An 18,351-nucleotide genomic window follows, 5' to 3' on the forward strand; every position below is an offset into this window, starting at 1 on the left:
CCGTAGCCCTCCAGACACCATCTCCAAACGATCAAGTGCAACTTGCTCATTCGGGCCAAAGACGATCAGATCATCTATATAACAAAGAATGCTGAGAAAGTTTTGATCGCCAAAAATACTGTTCATCATCCGCATAAAGCTACCGGGACTATTGCAAAGGCCTTGAGGTAGCCTATTGTACTCAAACAGCCCCATTGGAGTGGTAAAGGCAGTGAATTTTCGATCGTCCTCATGCAGCGGCATGTTGTAAAAACCTGACGTGAGGTCCATTGTACTGAACAGAGCATTACCACCAAGCGCTGCCAGGCAATCTGCCTGATGTGGAAGAGGGTAGGCATCTTTTAAAGTTCTTCTGTTTAACCAACGGAAGTCAGTACAAACCCGAAGATCCCCATTCTTCTTCCACACTAAAACAAGTGGAGATGCATACTCACTTGTAGAACGACGAATTATCTCTTTTTCCTCCATTTCCGTCAGGACCTGGCGCAGCTTGTGGTACTGACTGGGGGCTACTCGCCTGAAAGGGAGTCTGAATGGCCTGGGGTCCGAAAGGTGGATCCTATGTTCAAAGCCCTTAGCTTCTCCACAGTCAAGGTGATTTCTTGAAAAGATGTCTTCATATGTCAAGATTAAACTGACTAATTGCTGCTTGTATTGATCAGAAACATCACATGACTCTACATCAAGGTCAGACAGTCCCATGAATTTCAACCTTTCACTTGCAGATATTGACTGGGCCCCGCAGTCAGACAGACCCATGGGACAGCTTACAAGGGGCGGTTCAACTGCATCCACGCTCTCAACGTCCTCAAGTGCGATACAAGGATATATATCAGCCAGTTTTGCATTACATCTTAACAGTATAGGTCTCCCTGACGTGTTAATCACCTTCAAAGGGACCCATCCATCGCTCCACAATGGCGTGACGAGTCTAGCTACCATGACACCCCTGGGAATCGAATGAGAAGTGGTGGGCTCTGTCATGACAGCACTACCTGGTGATGCAACAGCTGATTTCGATAGTCTCCCCCACACCAAATATTCAGAACCAGGCTCAAGACAAACAGCCGAATTGCATCTCACTGTTCCAAGTTTCTCAGGCATGTCTTTACCTCTCCAGCGATTTAGTCCAGCGAGCATGGACAGAAAGCTCTCACATCCAGGATCCTTTGATGTAGGGCCAGACACAGCTCTCCAGAAACCCTCACACTGCTTGATATGTTGCAGGATATGTTTGATGACATTAGTTCCAATTATGAGTTCGTCATGTTGGCCAGAAACCACTAGAGTAGGAACAATCATTTTCAAGCCATAAACTTCCATGGTCAGATTATAAACAGATTTAGGCTTAACACGCAATCCACCACAGCCCACTAGGACTACATTAGTGCTCAGCTCACTGCTTCCATCAACTATTCCCGCTTCTCTCAGTCTCATATCAGCTGTGTCATTTATGGTGCATGCCATTGATCCGCTATCCATCATGGCTCCCAATGTCACTTTTTCTCCGATTTTCACAGGTGTATAAAAGAGGCTATCGTGTCCCCCAACAACATGTGTGTTTTGATACACAATATTTAGTTCATCAACACTTTTCTCATTCAAATAACATCCATCTTCAAACTCAGTAACAACTTGGGAGTTGCAAGAATGACCCGTACTGCCTCCCTCCAAATACGGGTCCACTAGTTTCCCTCCATATTGTCCCGGACAGAGGAAAGTTTGGGACAATCACGTTTTGCATGTCCAGGTAAGAAGCATTCAAAACACAGCTTGTCAGTTATGCAGTGCGTCACAGTGCTGTGCTTGTTATCATGACACACACGACATGTATTTCTGGCATAGCGCCTCTGCAACCTCGAGCTGACTCTGTGAGTGGGAACATCACGTGGCTGAACTCTATCCATCAGCTGCTCTAACATCTCCATCATACGTGAGAGCACTTGACTTTCAGGCTGCTGTGTATTCTGTGTCATGGTTTGGACTGCAGGCATGTTCGGAGCAGGACATGACCGACATTGAACAGTACTGGGCTCTGCTGAGAGTTCTGGCTGCTTACATGTACTTGGCACTAATGGAAAACTTGATGCATCCTGAACAGCGGACTGTGAAAAGCTGACGAGGTGATCATGTTTAGTACATTCTTTATTAAGCACTGCTGAAGTGTGGCTTTTCACATGCACACCAGCACGACCCATGTATTCTCCTTGATAGTCATCAATTCTGCTCTGTATGTCTTTAGCTCTCCATTCATGGATAGGTTTACATCTGAATACAGTAGCCAAACCTGGGTCTGGACAATGCTTGATGAACATCCTTGTCACCTCTTCACTCATGTCAGCCAGCTGCTTTCCTTGTCTATGGAGGCCATCGTTTGCCAGATCAGCAGCCTTGTTGATCCGAATCCAATAGTCTACTGGATTCTCTCCAGCTCTGGGAAGAGTAGCATAGAAATTGGCAAGAGGTAAGCATGACGAGGTCTCACTGAAATACTGTAGCAGAATATTATAAATCAGCTCAGGATTCTGCTTCACATCAAGCGTATAATCACTACGCAGACTGATTTTAACGACATCTTTGGCTTTTCCAGCAAGTCTGCTCATAATTTCCTCAGCTTGTTCTGAGATGGGACATTTCTGCTTTCTTATACAAGCTTTAGTTCTATCAACCCACTCTTTAATACAGTACTTGTCAGATCTGTTGCCACGGAACATGTCGTGTTCTGACCCCACATGCACTGACACGTGTGGCACCATCATTGGCATAGACTGTTCTGGTCTCATCTGTGATCGAGTTTGGTGGTCTAGCGAATCACTCTGGTTGTTATTACTTGCATTTACTAAGCCTGCTGAGAGCAGCCTGGAGACGAATGATTCTCCAATCTGTGCACCTAACTGGCCCACCATATCTGTGAGATGGCTAATAGCATCCCTCTCAACATTTGGTGTCGAAGTACAAGGGAATTCAACTGTGGCATGCACAACAGGGGAATTATTTGTTGTTAAATTTAAGCCACGACCCCCACTGTGGTAATTGTGAGACCTCGACTGACCCACCCCCCTTCTGCCACCTTCACTGAAAACATCATTCCCAGAAGCTCCAACGAGCCAACCACCCCTCCCTCTGGGAAAACCAGTGGCTTCCATGAATGTTCTATCCATATCAGTATCACAATCAATTTTTTCAGTCATATCTCAGTCACTGTTACTTACAAGTAATAAAGAAAATGAGTATATATTATATAATTAAACTGAGAAAATGACACACTGAAACAACACTCCAATTAGAATATACAGAAAATATATACAAGCAGTTCAAAAAGCTGTATATCAGTGTAAATGTGCTCAAAAGTCCATATCCAAAAAATGTTAAGTGATTGACAGTCACTCAGCTTTGATCATGTATTGTGTATGCGTTTACTGTCTTTGTCCATAACATCAAAGATCCAAACGGGGTTCAAACACGGCTGAGGAGCAGCAACAACGGCCGATCTGCATCAAGCTGATCAGGGCGATCCAAAGAGTCACGGCACCAGTGTAACGTTTGTAGTCTTACATCCCCGAAACCATCACAAACCCCGAATAGATGACACACAAGAATCTGAGAAACAATAAAGTGTATTTTATGGACAAATAAATACACTGCAGACATAAACTATAAACCGCAGCAGTATCAGCCATTTTCTGCTGAACTATTCCATGCAACAAAATAACAAAGAATATGCATGAAAATCACATACCTGAGAAACAATAAAGTGTATTTTATGGACAAATAAATACACTGCAGACCATAAACTGAAACAAGAAAAACATAAAATGAACAAACTCTGTATGCACTTTTATCACATTTTTTTACAGTAATCAGGACAGAAAAGAAACACACATACCCGCAGCAGTATCAGCCATTTTCTGCTGAACTATGGTAAGCGCAGAAGGACAAAATAAAGACTGTCTGCAGTTTTTTTATCCACTAGGGGGCACCAAAACACCATTTGATCGAACTTTCCCTCTAAATTCATGTAATTAAACAAAATGAATATTATTAAAATTAACATTCTTTTTAACTCCGTTACACAAGCACCGTATAGTGTTCGTGCAAGGCCCGGTCCCTCGTCCGCCTTCACCTCCCTGGACGGCGGGGAAGCCAGGGGATACGCGAGGATCCCGCCAGTCGAGCGGTCTGTTGAGATGCAGTTGTGTCCAACGGCCACTGGCTGGCGTGGTGAGCCGCGCCTCCCGTCCCGTGCCTGTAAGTTCTCAGCCGGTCTGACTGAGAAGGCTTACAGAGCCTGTGGGCAGGCTGCCTCCGCCCTGCACGAGATGGCCCTTTTGCAGCTTTACCAGGCAAAGGCGCTGTCGGAGATGCCCCAGGAAGGGCCTGACCAACAGTTGCTTGGGGACCTGCGCGCTGCCACTGACCTTGCCCTCCGGGCAACGAAGGTGACAGCACGCTCTGTTGGTCACGCGATGTCTACTCTGGTAGTCCAGCAACGGCACCTCTGGCTGACCCTGGCAGACATGCGGGAAACCGACGGTTCCTGGATTCCCCTGTGTCTCCGGTCGGCCTTTTCGGCTGAGACCATCAAACACATTATGCCACGGCGGTCCGCTGCTGCCTCCACCCAGCCGCCTGTGGCTCAGCCTCAGCCTGCTCGTCGCCGAGGGCGCCCGCCTGCGTCGTCCTCCGCCCCTGCTAAGTCGGCAAAGCAGCAGTCTACACCAGCCAAACAGCAGGGTGCCGGTCGCGGACGTGGTGCCCAGCCCATCTCTGCCAAGCCAGGTGGCAAACGGTCGAAGAAATCACTGCCCTGAGACGGGCAACCTGGAGGGGAAGGTTTTTGCTCGTCGGGAGAGTGTTCCATCTTCTCTCCCACCCCCGGAGGAGGGCCGGGGGGAATTTGTGTTGTCTGTCCGTCTACCGCCGCTGGCTCCCCGGAGTCCAGCGGTACCCACTTTATCACAAAAAGAGCAGTTTCCTCAAACTCCAGGTCACAAGAGGGCGCGTCTGCCAGTGTGCCAGGCCCCGCCTTGCCGCTCGCAGCCCCCTCCCATTCCGCCAGCAGGTGGCAGTGTGATGGTGCAGGCCTCGTCTCGTGCGCCGTCTCCCATACGCACTGCTGCCTCGCAGAGTCTGACCACACTCCGGGCCGCTTCCATGCCGTCCAAGTCGGGTCCCCGTACTCTGCCTCGCTGCCCCACCCCCGGTGCGTCTGTGGTGCCTTTGGTCCCGCTGGCTCGGAGTCTGGAGGCGTGGACCACGCTTCCCAGCCCGTCCCGCTGGCTCATTCGCACTATCAGACTCGGCTATGCGATTCAGTTCGCCCGGCGTCCCCCGGTTTTCAGGGGTGTCCACTTCACTCAAGTGTCGTTGGACAGTGCACCTGTTCTCCGGGCGGAGATTGCTGTCCTACTGGAGAAGGATGCAATCGAGCCGGTCCCTCCAGCCGATATGAAGTCAGGGTTCTACAGCCCCTACTTCATTGTACCGAAGAAGGGCGGTGGGCTACGGCCAATCCTGGATCTGTGCGTTTTGAACCGGTATCTTCACAGGATGCCATTTTCGAATGCGTCCGTCCCCGGGATTGGTTTGCAGCAATCGACCTGAAGGACGCGTACTTTCATGTCTCGATTCTGCCTCGACACAGACCCTTCCTACGGTTTGCGTTCGAGGGTCGGGCATATCAGTACAAAGTCCTACCCTTCGGGCTGGCCCTGTCACCCCGCATCTTTACGAAGGTTGCGGAGGCGGCCATTATTCCCCTCAAGGAACAGGGCGTTCGTATTCTCAACTATCTCAACGACTGGTTAATCCTGGCCAGCTCGCGAGAGCAGTTGTGCGAACACAGGGACATGGTTTTAGCTCACCTCAGCCGGTTGGGTCTTCGGGTCAACTGGGACAAGAGCAAACTCGCCTCCGGGCAGAGGATCTCTTATCTCGGTCTCGAGCTAGACTCGGTCGCACGGACTGCGCGTCTCACCGAGGCGCGCGTCCAGTCGGTGTTGAACTGCCTGAGCTCGCTCAAGCGCAGGACAGCGGCCCCACTGAAAGATTTTCAGAGGCTCCTGGGGCATATGGCATCTGCAGCCATGGTCACGCCGCTCGGATTGCTCCATATGAGGCCGCTTCAACACTGGCTCCACGGCCGGGTCCCGAGATGGGCGTGGCAGCGCAGCACGCTCCGTGTCCCCGTGACACCGACCTGCCGTCGCACCCTTGTCCAGTGGTCGGACCCTTCGTTCCTGCGGGCCGGAGTACCCCTCGAACAAGTGTCCAGGCATGCTGTGGTCTCCACAGATGCCTCTGCCACGGGATGGGGGGCCACGTACAACGGGCATGCAGTATCGGGCCTTTGGACGGGGCCTCAGCTGCATTGGCATATCATTTGCCTCGAGTTGCTTGCAGTACGTCTTGCTCTGGCCCGCTTCAAGGAGCTGCTGTCAGACAAGCACGTACTGGTCCGCTCGGACAGTACTGCGGCCGTTGCGTACATCAACCATCAAGGTGGTCTACGCTCCCGTCGCATGTCGCAACTCGCCCGCCATCTCTTGTTGTGGAGTCAGAAGCATCTGAGGTCCCTTCGGGCCACTCATGTCCCAGGTGTGCTCAACCGTGCAGCCGACGAGCTCTCACGGCAGCCTCCACTTGCGGGCGAGTGGCGGCTCCACCCCCAGGCGGTTCAGCTGATTTGGCAGCATTTCGGCGAGGCCCAGGTAGACCTGTTTGCCTCCCCAGAAACTGCCCACTGCCAGTGGTTCTATTCCCTGACCGGCGGCACGCTCGGCACGGGTGCCCTGGCACACAGCTGGCCCCAGGGTCTGCGCAAATATGCGTTTCCCCCAGTGAGCCTTCTCGCACAACTCCTGTGCAAGGTCAGGGAGGACGGGGAGCAGGTTCTGTTAGTGGCGCCGTACTGGCCCACTCGGACCTGGTTCTCGGACCTCATGCTCCTCACGACAACCCCTCCCTGGCCGATTCCTCTGAGGAAGGACCTCCTGACTCAGAGACGGGGCACCCTATGGCACCTGCGTCCCAACCTGTGGAACCTCCACGTGTGGTCCCTGGACGGGATGCGGAGGTTCTGAGTGATCTCCCGCAAGCGGTCGTAGACACCATCACTTCCGCTAGAGCTCCTTCCACTAGGAGCCTCTACGCGCTGAAGTGGAACCTGTTCGTCGAATGGTGCGCCTCTCGCCGAGAGGACCCCCGATTATGCTCGGTCAGATCCGTGCTTTCCTTCCTGCAAGAAGGGTTGGAGCGAAGGCTGTCTCCCTCCACCCTGAAGGTGTATGTTGCCGCTATCGCTGCACATCACCACGCAGTTGAGGGTAAGTCCCTGGGGAAACACGATCTGATCGTCAGGTTCCTGAGGGGGGCGAGGAGACTGAATCCTCCTCGCCCTTCCTCCGTACCCTCTTGGGATCTGACCCTGGTTCTCTCAGCTCTCCGGGGTCATCCCTTTGAGCCCTTGCGATCAGTCGACCTGAAAGTAATGTCTCTGAAAACTGTCCTTCTGGTCGCATTGGCTTCCCTTAAGAGGGTAGGGGACCTGCATGCATTTTCGGTCGACGAAGCGTGCCTAGAGTTCGGGCCCGGTGATTCTCACGTCATCCTGAGACCCCGGCCTGTATATGTGCCCAAGGTTCCTACCACTCCCTTCAGAGATCAGGTAGTGAACCTGCAAGCGCTGCCTTCGGAGGAGGCAGACCCAGCCCTAGCTTTGCTCTGTCCCGTCTGCGCTCTGCGTGTGTACGTGGACAGAACGCGAAGCTTCAGGACCTCAGATCAGCTTTTTGTCTGTTACGGAGGCCAGCAGAAGGGAAAGGCTGTCTCCAAGCAGAGGATGGCCCACTGGATAGTGGATGCCATCGCCTTGGCGTACGAATCCCAGGGCGTGGCTTGCCCGCTCGGGTTGAGAGCCCACTCCACTAGAGGGGTGGCCTCTTCCTGGGCGCTGGCTCATGGCGCCTCGCTGACAGATATCTGTAGAGCTGCGGGCTGGGCGACACCTAACACGTTCGCTAGATTCTATAGCCTTCGTGTAGAGCCGATATCTTCCCGTGTACTCGCTTCCACTAGCCGGTAGACGCGTTGAACCCGCTCTAAGTGTCGGCTTGCAATGCCATTCCCGCCCCCTGGGCCAGATGCGTGCATATTTTGACTCCAGTCGTGTTCCCCGCTTGGCGAACCCTGTCGAGTTCCTCCGCCTCCCCCTTCGGCTCGGACATTGCGGAGTGTCTGATGCCAGGCCTACATCCGTCGCTGACGCTGTCTGTTGGCTGGGGCCCATATGTCGTGACTCCTCTACATGAGCGGTCCCATATGTGTAATTATCCATGGTTTAAAACTCCCTACGGCGAGTCCGTGTCTTTCCCTTAGCAGAGCCAGCTCTGCTGTCACCTGTCAGATGAGTCTCCCCCTACCCAGGTGGAGCCATCCCAGGGACTCCATATGCGTACTGCCCCCCGGGCCAGTCCATATGTGTATTCTCCACGTAAACTCCTCCCCCATTGGGTAGGTAGTGGCCTCCGCAGCATCCCCTACGGGTTCGCTTTCCCAGTGTAGTCTAGTTTACTTAGTGGGTATTAGGTAAAAAAACTGTGGCGCTTTAGTTGGGATCCCAATTCGTCGGTCACTACTGACGTACGTCGAACGTGACCAACTGAAAGGGAACGTCTCGGTTACGTATGTAACCCTCGTTCCCTGAAGGAGGGAACGGAGACGTACGTCCCGTCGCCACAGTTTCTGTACCCTCGCTGATGTGCGGACACCATGTTGTCTCCTCAGCGAAAAACAGAGTGCGATTGCATCTGCTTCCTATTTATATACACCTGTCGGGGGCGGTGCGCATTATGCAAATATCACACGCCAATTCCATTGGCTTGTTTTAGTTCACGAAGCTGATAGGGCTCTCTAAGCGATATCCCAATTCGTCGGTCACTACTGACGTACGTCTCCGTTCCCTCCTTCAGGGAACGAGGGTTACATACGTAACCGAGACGTTTTGTATGTGTGTGTGTGAGTGTGTATGTTTGGTGACATTACTACCTCATTACTGATAAACTGAGTCTGTATGTGCCACCTGTTTTCATCAGGTAGCTTCAAATCTTCATAAATCTTGTGTTTTGAATCAGAGGTTCGGACCGTGAATCAAACTGCCAAAGTCACGTGAACCATTGAAATTTCGAAACACTTATGATGTAACGAAGCCTCATTTACTAAAATCACGTGACTTTAGCACTCCAAACCTTTGATTCGAAACAAGATTCATGAAGATTCAAAGCTTCATGAAGCAGTGTTTTGAAATCGCCCATCACAAGATATTGTTGAATAAAGTCATTATTTTGTTATTTTTGTGGACAAAAAGTATTCTTGTCGCTTTTTAATATTAAGTTTGAACCACCGTAGATTTTATAAAAAATATGTTAATTTGTGTTCCGAAGATGAACGAAGGTCTTACAGGTGTAGAATGAAATGAGGGTGAGTAATAAATGACATTTCATTTTTGGGTGAACTAACCCTTTAATTTACACTTTCAATGTCCAGAAAGGTAGTAAAGACATATTTAAAACAGTTCATGTGACTGCAGTGGTTCAACCTTAATGTTATGAAGCGACAAGAATATTTTTGGTGCGCCAAAAAAAACAATTTCTTTATTCAACAATTTCTTCTGTTCCTTATCAGTCTCTGACACATGTTCATGAGAGCACCAAGACCTGGAAATGCAGGAGTTGTATTTAAAGAGAAAGACGCATGCTCAGCATAAAACATTTCATAACTATGTCTGCAGATTTCCACATAGAGGATGAATTGTTTTTTTTTGCACAACCTTACTTATTTGAAAAAGAATATACAGAGAATGAACTAAAAGAGATGGAAGAGGCTGCAACACAACCACAGCCACAAGCTTCTGAAAGACAGAGAGCAATGGAGAGCTGGTGGTGTAGATGTCATCAGTGCCAAGCGATGCCTACTGAACAAGACAGTGTACTGCATCGATTGTGATAATGTTATGAAAGTGTGTAAAATTCATGCGATGAAACGACACGTGTCTCGTATCACCACACACGTCATAGTGCTCTCGTGAACGTGTGTTGGAGACTGATAGGGAAGAGAGCAAATTATTGAATAAAGTTGTCTCGTCACTTCAAAATTTAAGGTTGAAACACTGTAGTCACATGGACTGTTTTAAATATGTCTTTACTACCTTTCTGGGCATTGAAAGTGTAAATTAACTTGCTGTCAATGCAGGCCTCACTGATCCATCGGATTTCATCAAAAATATCTTAATTTGTGTTCTGAAGATGAACGAAAGTCTTACAGGTGTGGGACAACATGAGGGTGAGTAATTAATGACTGAATTTTCATTTTTTTGTGAACTAACCCTTTAATTCTGTAAAACCCTTGTATAGCTGTGTTGTGTACAGCATGGATTAAAGTTACCATTGTGTTAGAAACAATTAAACATCCCTTGGATGAAGCTGATTGGATCCTGTGTTTTTACCAACACCCCTTGAGGAAAGCTAGATATCGGACATCACTTACTACAGTCCCTTTTTCAGGCATACTACATAAATTGTGAAACTATTTTACTGATGAAGTCGTGGGTCAGCACTGATATTTCTGTGCATGTGTATGTTTGAATGTGTGTGTGTGTTAGTGTGTGTCTGTACTGCATTTGTGTTCCTTTGTATTGGACATAGAGCGGGAAAAATCATGCTCTAATTTAGTTGAGACCTGCCTGGAATTACTTTAGCTCTGCATTTACTTGACAATATTTGAGCACCTTAGAAAGTTTGTCAATCAATCAGAATCAAGCATTCAACAGCCCTGTAGTATAACTGCAGCTAAACCTCTGTTTATTCTCAGTAAGAACTTTTGTAAATGTATGAAAGAAATAAAGTCAAACTCTGCCTGCTCAACATACTTAAGTTTATCCAGTGTGCAGCTTTGATGGTTGAATTTATCAATGAATGAATCTCCTGGGTGATTGTAGCTCAGGTCCAGCTCTCTCAGGTATGAGGGGTTCAAACTCCAGCATGTAAATAATAAACTTTAGTGATTGTGAATAAGTGCAGTGTCCCGTGAGTGTAACTCTACTGCTGCGTTAATGTGACGTAAGGCTGCATGATATTGGAAAAAACCGACATTGCGATATTTTGTTTTTCTGCATATATATGTTGCGATATGAAATACATTTTGAAAGAATAATTCTAGAATGATTGAGGTGATTTAGTGAAATAAATATTTTTCAGGTAAGTATTCAGGTCCAGAAAATGAATAATCCAATGTAAAATAACACTACATAGTCTATAAATTGAATCTGTAATTTTCTCTGCTTATTCTCAGTAAGAACATTTGTAAATGTATGAAGAAATAAAGTCAAACTCTTCCTGCTCAACATACTTAAGTTTATCCAGTGTGCAGTTTTGATGGTTGAATTTATCAATGAATGAATCTCCTGGGTGATTGTAGCTCAGATCCAGCTCTCTCAGGTATGAGGGGTTCAAACTCAGAGCTGAAGACACGTAACCACAGCCTTCCTCTGTCACCATACAGCCAGACAATCTACAAACACACACAGCAACAGTCCACATGACATTAGTTTGACAATCAGATCAGTCACTGTCACACACTGACCTGTGCAGTTTGTACGCTGTTATTTTCTGTAGATTCAGTCATAAAAGTAACAAAAGTGTTTGTGGAAATGTACCAAAGTATTCATTCGCTTTTCTAAACATGTACAGCAGTGAAGCGTGCACCATTCACAATAGCAACTTTTGATTCCATCCACTGAATCGTTGATTTTCTATGGCGATCAATCAACTGTGTTGAGCTTGTTCAGATGGTGACAAGTCAAGAATCTGAAGAACGATTCAACGAATGATTCAAGCACATCCATATTTGTATGAGTACGAGTACAAGTACATGAGCTTGGTATCGGTCCCAATCAATTTCCATTGACTATTTCCATTACATCGAGAACAAATATCACATTCAGTCACAATCATTTATTGTGATAGCATTTTGTTAATTATTTTAAAACTATTTACATCAGTATCTCCAGCTGACAGTTTGGACTCTTCAGTCCATCAGAAAGAAGCTTTACTCCTGAATCCTGTAGATCATTGTTACTCAGGTCCAGCTGTCTTAGGAAGGAGTTTGAGGATTGTAGAACTGATGACAAACTCTCACAACACTGAGCAGTGAGATTACATATGGAAAATCTGAACAATAAAAACAAAATGTTATTGCATACAGAATCAATCTTAGCTGTGTGTTTATAAATAATTAACTTAATGGAAAATAAATAAATAAAGCATTTAAACTCAAACCTCATTATCTCCAGCTGACAGTTTGGACTTTTTAGCCCCTCAGAAAGAAGCCTCACTCCTGAATCCTGTAGATCATTGTTACTCAGGTCCAGCTCTCTCAGGAAGGAGTTTGAGGATTGTAGAACTGATGACAAACTCTTACAGCACTGAGCAGTGAGATTACAGCACTGTAGCCTGTGTAGCGAACACACCAATCAGTGATATCAATGCTTTTTAGGTATGTAAGCAAAGCTAAAACAATTTTCATAAAACATCAAACCTGTATTTAAAAAAAAAAAAAAAAATTATGATACATTTAAGCATAATAAAAAGGGTAAAACTCAGGTTCAACTTGTTTGATTGTGGAGACACGTTGGCATTTAATATCATCACACACATTGATTAACATGTACATTTATTCTTTTTTTTTTAACTGTCTAGGCCAACAAGTCATCCATGTAAAAAGAAGTCCCAATTACAAAAGACCAACAGTGCATATAAATGAATGTAAAGAAGACTCTTACAGTGCTTTTCTTGTGTTTTTGATCACTGGCAGCAGTCTTATCACTGCTTCATCAGATCTTCTGTATTTCTGCAGTTCAAACTTCTCCTGAGTCTCTTCTGACATCAGGAGCACAAACACCAGACCAGACCACTGAGCAGAGGAGAGATTCTGTTCTGAAAGATTTCCTGAGCTCAGATTCTTCTGGATTTCCTCCACAAAGTCATCTTTCAGTTCACTCAGACAGTAGAAGAGATTGATGGTCCTCTCCACGGATTTCTCCTCCTCCATTTTCTTTTTGATATAGTCAGCAGTGCTTTTCATGTTCTCTGTTTTGAGTTCCAGTCCTGGCACTAATTCCTTCAGGTCACTCTGATTAGACTCCAGAGAGAGACCCAGGAGGAACCGGAGGAAAAGGTCCAGGTGTCCGTTCTCGCTTTGTAAAGCCTTGTTGATTGCACCCTTATGAAGCTGAAACTGTGTCTTTCTGGACAGTGTCCATGTCAGTTTTTCTCTCAGGGAGTGAAAAAGTAGCTTTGCTCTCTCATCTTTGCTAATCAAAAACACATAGAGAGCAGCAAGAAATTCCTGGATGCTGAGATGTACGAAGCTGTAAACCTTTCTTGCTGAAACAGCTTTTTCCTCCCGAAAGATCTGAGTGCATAACCCAGAGAACACCGACCCTTCACTGACATCTAGTCCACATTCCTTAAGATCTTCTTTGTAGAAAATCAGATTTCCTTTCTCCAGCTGTTGAAAGGCCAGTTTCCCAAGCATTAGAATAATCTCATCAAAAGACCTGGCATTGGGTTCAGGTTCAGGATCATCAGAGTATTTTGCTGTCATCTGTTGCTGCTGAGTAAGTAAGAAGCTTGTGTACATCCCTGTCAGAGTTGTGGGTGTTTTGTCATTGCTCTTTCGAGCCAGTAGAGGCTGAAGAACAGTGAGAGAGATCCAGCAGAAGACGGGGATGTGGCACATGATGTACAGGCTCCTGGATTTCCTGATATGATGGATGATGTTTCCAGCAACCTCAGGACTGCTGTTTTTGTTGAAGTATTGCTCTTTCTGCTCATCGTTGAATCCTCGCACCTCTGTGACCAGATCAATGTAGTGTCGGGGTATCAGACTGGCTGCAGCTGGTCTGGATGTGATCCAGATGAGAGCAGAAGGAACCAGTTGTCTCTTGATCAGGCTTGTAACTATCTTACTCACTGTTGTTTCTTTGTGAACATCTGTAAATCCGTCATCTTCTTTAAAGTTCAAAGGAAGCGACACTCATCCAGCCCATCAAAGATGAACATGATTTTACCATCACCATCAGGAAGAGAGGGCAGTTCTTCAGGACTACTAAAGAAGTATTTGTTAAGAAGTCCTATAAGACTGTACTGTTCTTTAATCAAATTCAGTCTACGGAATGGAAGAGGGAAAATTAAGGAAATATCCTGATTGTCTTTTCCTTCAGCCCAGTCAAGGATTAATTTATTGACAGAGACTGTTTTTCCTACCCCTGCGATGCCCATTGTCAGCACTCTTCTGTTTCGCTTACCCTCGTGGACTTTAAAAATGTTATTGCACTGGATTGGTGTGTCCTTGGCATCAAATTGTTTGAATTCGATCTGTCTTACCTCATGCTCACTCACTATTCCTCCAGTCTCATTCTCCACCACATATAGATCAGTGTAAATATTGTTCAAGTATTTCTGATGACCAGTCTGAGAATTACCAACCAATATTCGTTCATACTCAAATTTTAATTTGTCCTTCAGTCTGAGGCTGGTCTCATGAAGAGCAGCTTTACTGTCCTCTGCATTTGAGCCTTAGAGAAAGAGGAAAAAAGTCAGCAAAAAGTGATCAGTTTTTAAATAAAATAATACTGTGGCGAGGGGGGCGTGGTTCAGCTGTCCGGTGGTCTCCGTACGAACCTCCCGGTCGATCCAGCTCCGGAACCTCTCGCGGTCTTCCTGCTGGACCTGAAGGATGGCTTGGAAACGCCGCTCCTGATCCGAGCGGAGGTCCAGCAGGGCTTGATGTTGGTCTTGGTGTAAGACCGCGAGGGATGTGATGATGTCCGCAAACGGCACGGCGGAGGGCGTTTGCATGGCGGCGGCTCCCTTCTTCCTTCCCGGGTTTCGGCACCAGTGTAGTAATGTTCAAGTTCGTGGGGAAGGAAGAAGACAAAGGGTCGGCTTTTGACTGCTGACTGAGCTTTATTTCGTAAAATGAAAAATGTCCAACAAAAGTCTGTGCACCGCACAACAACGAAAATAAACAATCCACAACAGGGCTTCACTCCAGAACGGTATAAACAATCCACAATAGGGCTTCTCTCCAGTGCTGTTGTCGTGCTCAGTGTCTCAGTCAGCAGTCCCTCTCTCTCTCGCACACTCCTGCTTCTCCTGGTGTTTTATCCTGCCTCCGCGCCAATTACTGGAATGAGAAACAGGTGTTTGTAATTTACATTTAACCCCCTCACTTACCACGCGTCTCCCGACACTCTCTCCAGTTGCAGACCTCGCTGAACCACGCCCCCCTCGCCACAAATACATTTTATTTACATTTAAATTACATTAAATAATACCATTTAATTTAACCATTTCGTTTAATTCTCAACACCAATTGCAACTGATATCGCTTCTAGCCTAACTACTAACATAATTAAAAAAGTTCTTGGCTCTCATGCAGAGTAAGAATATTGAATTGAGTTCTTTTTCATGGCTTACTGCACTTGAATGCTTTAAAATCTAGTGATAAGCTTTTGTGAGGGCACAGCATTACAATGTCACGTGAGTGTAACCCCGATAGATAACTACAAAATCTCTACTGATTTACAAATTTAATTGGTTAATCTTGTCTGCTGGTATATCTCCCACCCCAACACCTTGGTTTCAGTTTAAAAGTTTGTACAATATTTTCTAATTCCTTCCAGAGCATTCAGTGAATTGTCTTCATTAGACTCAGATTTTTAAGCCAATAAGTTATTAAAAGCTTTTCTGATTTATTAAACCATTGACAGCTAGCAAATCAATCAAGACGCAAGGTTGTATTTCCAGCATGTTCTGTCCTGCTTAAATTAACCATTGCATGTTTGATTGCAATCATACCTTGGCAAATCATTCTGGTGACTGTGCCACCAACTGGTCAACCTTAATAATTAATTTTTTATCACAGTATGAAAAGTTTTGATTACTGTTAAGCTTTAAACCATTGTAAGCTATTTGTAAAATCACCACTAGGGACACTCTGTTCTATTCTATTTACTTGTATGGGATCTACCAAAGTTGTGCTGTTATATATTATCTTTTTCCCATGTACAGACAATGATTGTTATTAATGATAATGCACAATATTGAGTAATACTATAATAATAAGTATACAATAATAAAGTACTTACAAATCATTTGCAAATTATTAGTTAATTCATAGTTAATATATTGTTGTCTCTTCACTGTTAATATATAGTACTAATAGGCTATAGTCAAATAGTGAGTTCTCCATTCATTGTCACTGTGATTAACCAAATTATTATTGTTTAATTAGCTTATATGCAAAGGTAGAAAGTAAATACAAATACTTTTGTTACAGTACTTAAGTTTTTCATTTTTTTGTACTTTCTTGAGTACAATTAAATTGTGGTACTTAAGTTGAATAAAAATAAAGTATTCAGCTTCGCTACATTTATTTCAGGCAATGACAGATAGATCTGACTAGTTATGAATTGGTGAGGAACCAATCAAAACTTCCAGTTCAGCTTCCAGTTCATTACTAGCAACAGCGAACTCCCAGCACATGTTCGGTAGGAAAAAATACTTTGTTTTTATTATTTTTATTGCCATTTTTCTATTCAGACTGCTTTAGTACCTCATATTTTTTTATTAAATTTCTCAGTCTCTCTTTTTTGGGATTGACAACTGCATTTACTTAACAGTTGTGAGTCTCAAAATGTCCCGTTCACACAGCATTTTACAGTAGCGTCTTGAACACTGTCTGTATTTAAATGTGCCATGAGAGTCAAGTATTCTCTTACTAGTAACCATAACGACAGTGACCAACATAATATTAAAGATGGTAATGTCCATAAAACTGAAAAGTCTCATCACTTTTCACATGCCAAGAGACTAAATGAACCACGAGTTCATCCATCAAAACTTCATTAACCAACAGCAGCATCTTAACACGTGATAGCCAGAGTGTTTAAACGTTGCACTCGCGTGTCACATCCTTTGCGACATCTTATGCATGACATGGCATTTAAATTTGAAAAAGAAACACAAAACTGAACAGTAACTGGCAGGGCCAGCCCAAGCCTTTATGGGGCCCAGAATTTTATTTGGGGTCCCCTTGGTTAAAATAACTTAAGATAAACAGTATCTTCTTATATAAAAATAAATGTAAATGTACAAAATGTACAATATTAAATTAAATACTTAAATAATGACATAAAATGAACAGTTCAGATGGACCTGTAACAAGATAACAGTAATTAATGTATTATCATTAAAGGAATAGTTATTTTGAAGAAAGTAGGTAGCTAAACATTTGCTATTCCTTTAAGGACAATCGGCAGCATGTTTACTATTAGGCTGCTGTCACTTTAAGACCTGCACGCATTTAACAAAAAGACAAGCATGCGGTTTTCTCAAATGATTACTTTCACTTTAGACATAACCATCTGTGTTTATGTAATCCTTGTGTGTATTTGACAGCATTAGCACAATCAGATGTAATCGGGCGCTGTTTCACAGGCTTTTAGTGTGCGCGCTTCGGGTGTATGCGCTCAGAAAAAACAGCACACGAATGAAAAGTTTAACCGGCAAAGCACATGTAAATAATGAACTTTAGTGATTGTGAATAAGTGCAGTGTCCCGTGAGTGTAACTCTACTGCTGCGTTAATGTGACGTAAGGCTGCACGATATTGGAAAAAACTGACATTGCGATATTTTGTTTTTCTGCGGATATATGTTGCGATATGAAATACATTTCAAAAGAATAATTCTAGAATGATTGAGGTGATTTAGTGAAATAAATATTTTTCAGTTAAGTATTCAGGTCCAGAAAATGAACAATCCAATGTAAAATAACACTACATAGTCTATAAATTGAATATAATTATTCTGTGTTAAAGCTGCAAAAGTGATTTTCTCTTTGTATTTTGTTGTTAACATTCATGACACAGAAAGCAGCAAGCCTGCTGTGACTTAAAGACTGAATGCGCGGATCCTTTATAATGGCAAACATCCGTTTTCTTTGTTTGGGTTACCTAAGCCATAAGCAACTGTGTTTACAAGGACATTTTGACATAATTCTGCATGTATATGTCTGTTCAAGCACAAGTAGATGCGGAAATGAACGCAATTTGGTGTTCACGTGCATCTGCGCGGCAGGACCTAAACAGTGTGCAACTTTGGTTAAACTTTGCAATTCCTGTGATGCGACTATCGTGGATGTGCACATCGTAATATCGATGCTAAAACGATGCATCGTGCAGTCCTACTGTGATGCGAATATATGTCGAGTTGTACAGTATTATTGGGACG

The 18,351-nt window shown here is 45.0% G+C and overlaps 1 protein-coding gene across 1 annotated transcript in view; it reads right to left on the minus strand.

Annotated features, from left to right (window-relative positions):
- LOC125261670 (NACHT, LRR and PYD domains-containing protein 3-like) overlaps window positions 1–18,351 on the minus strand; it is a 43,908-nt gene that overhangs the window by 14,346 nt on the left and 11,211 nt on the right. The window contains 5 exon segments of the mRNA XM_048180228.1: window positions 11,404–11,565; window positions 12,051–12,224; window positions 12,333–12,506; window positions 12,836–14,084; window positions 14,087–14,632. Coding sequence (XP_048036185.1) covers window positions 11,404–11,565; window positions 12,051–12,224; window positions 12,333–12,506; window positions 12,836–14,084; window positions 14,087–14,632 — 2,305 coding nt within the window.

The sequence above is a fragment of the Megalobrama amblycephala genome, unplaced genomic scaffold (genome assembly GCF_018812025.1).
Source record: "Megalobrama amblycephala isolate DHTTF-2021 unplaced genomic scaffold, ASM1881202v1 scaffold457, whole genome shotgun sequence".
NCBI classification, from domain to species: Eukaryota; Metazoa; Chordata; class Actinopteri; order Cypriniformes; family Xenocyprididae; genus Megalobrama; species Megalobrama amblycephala.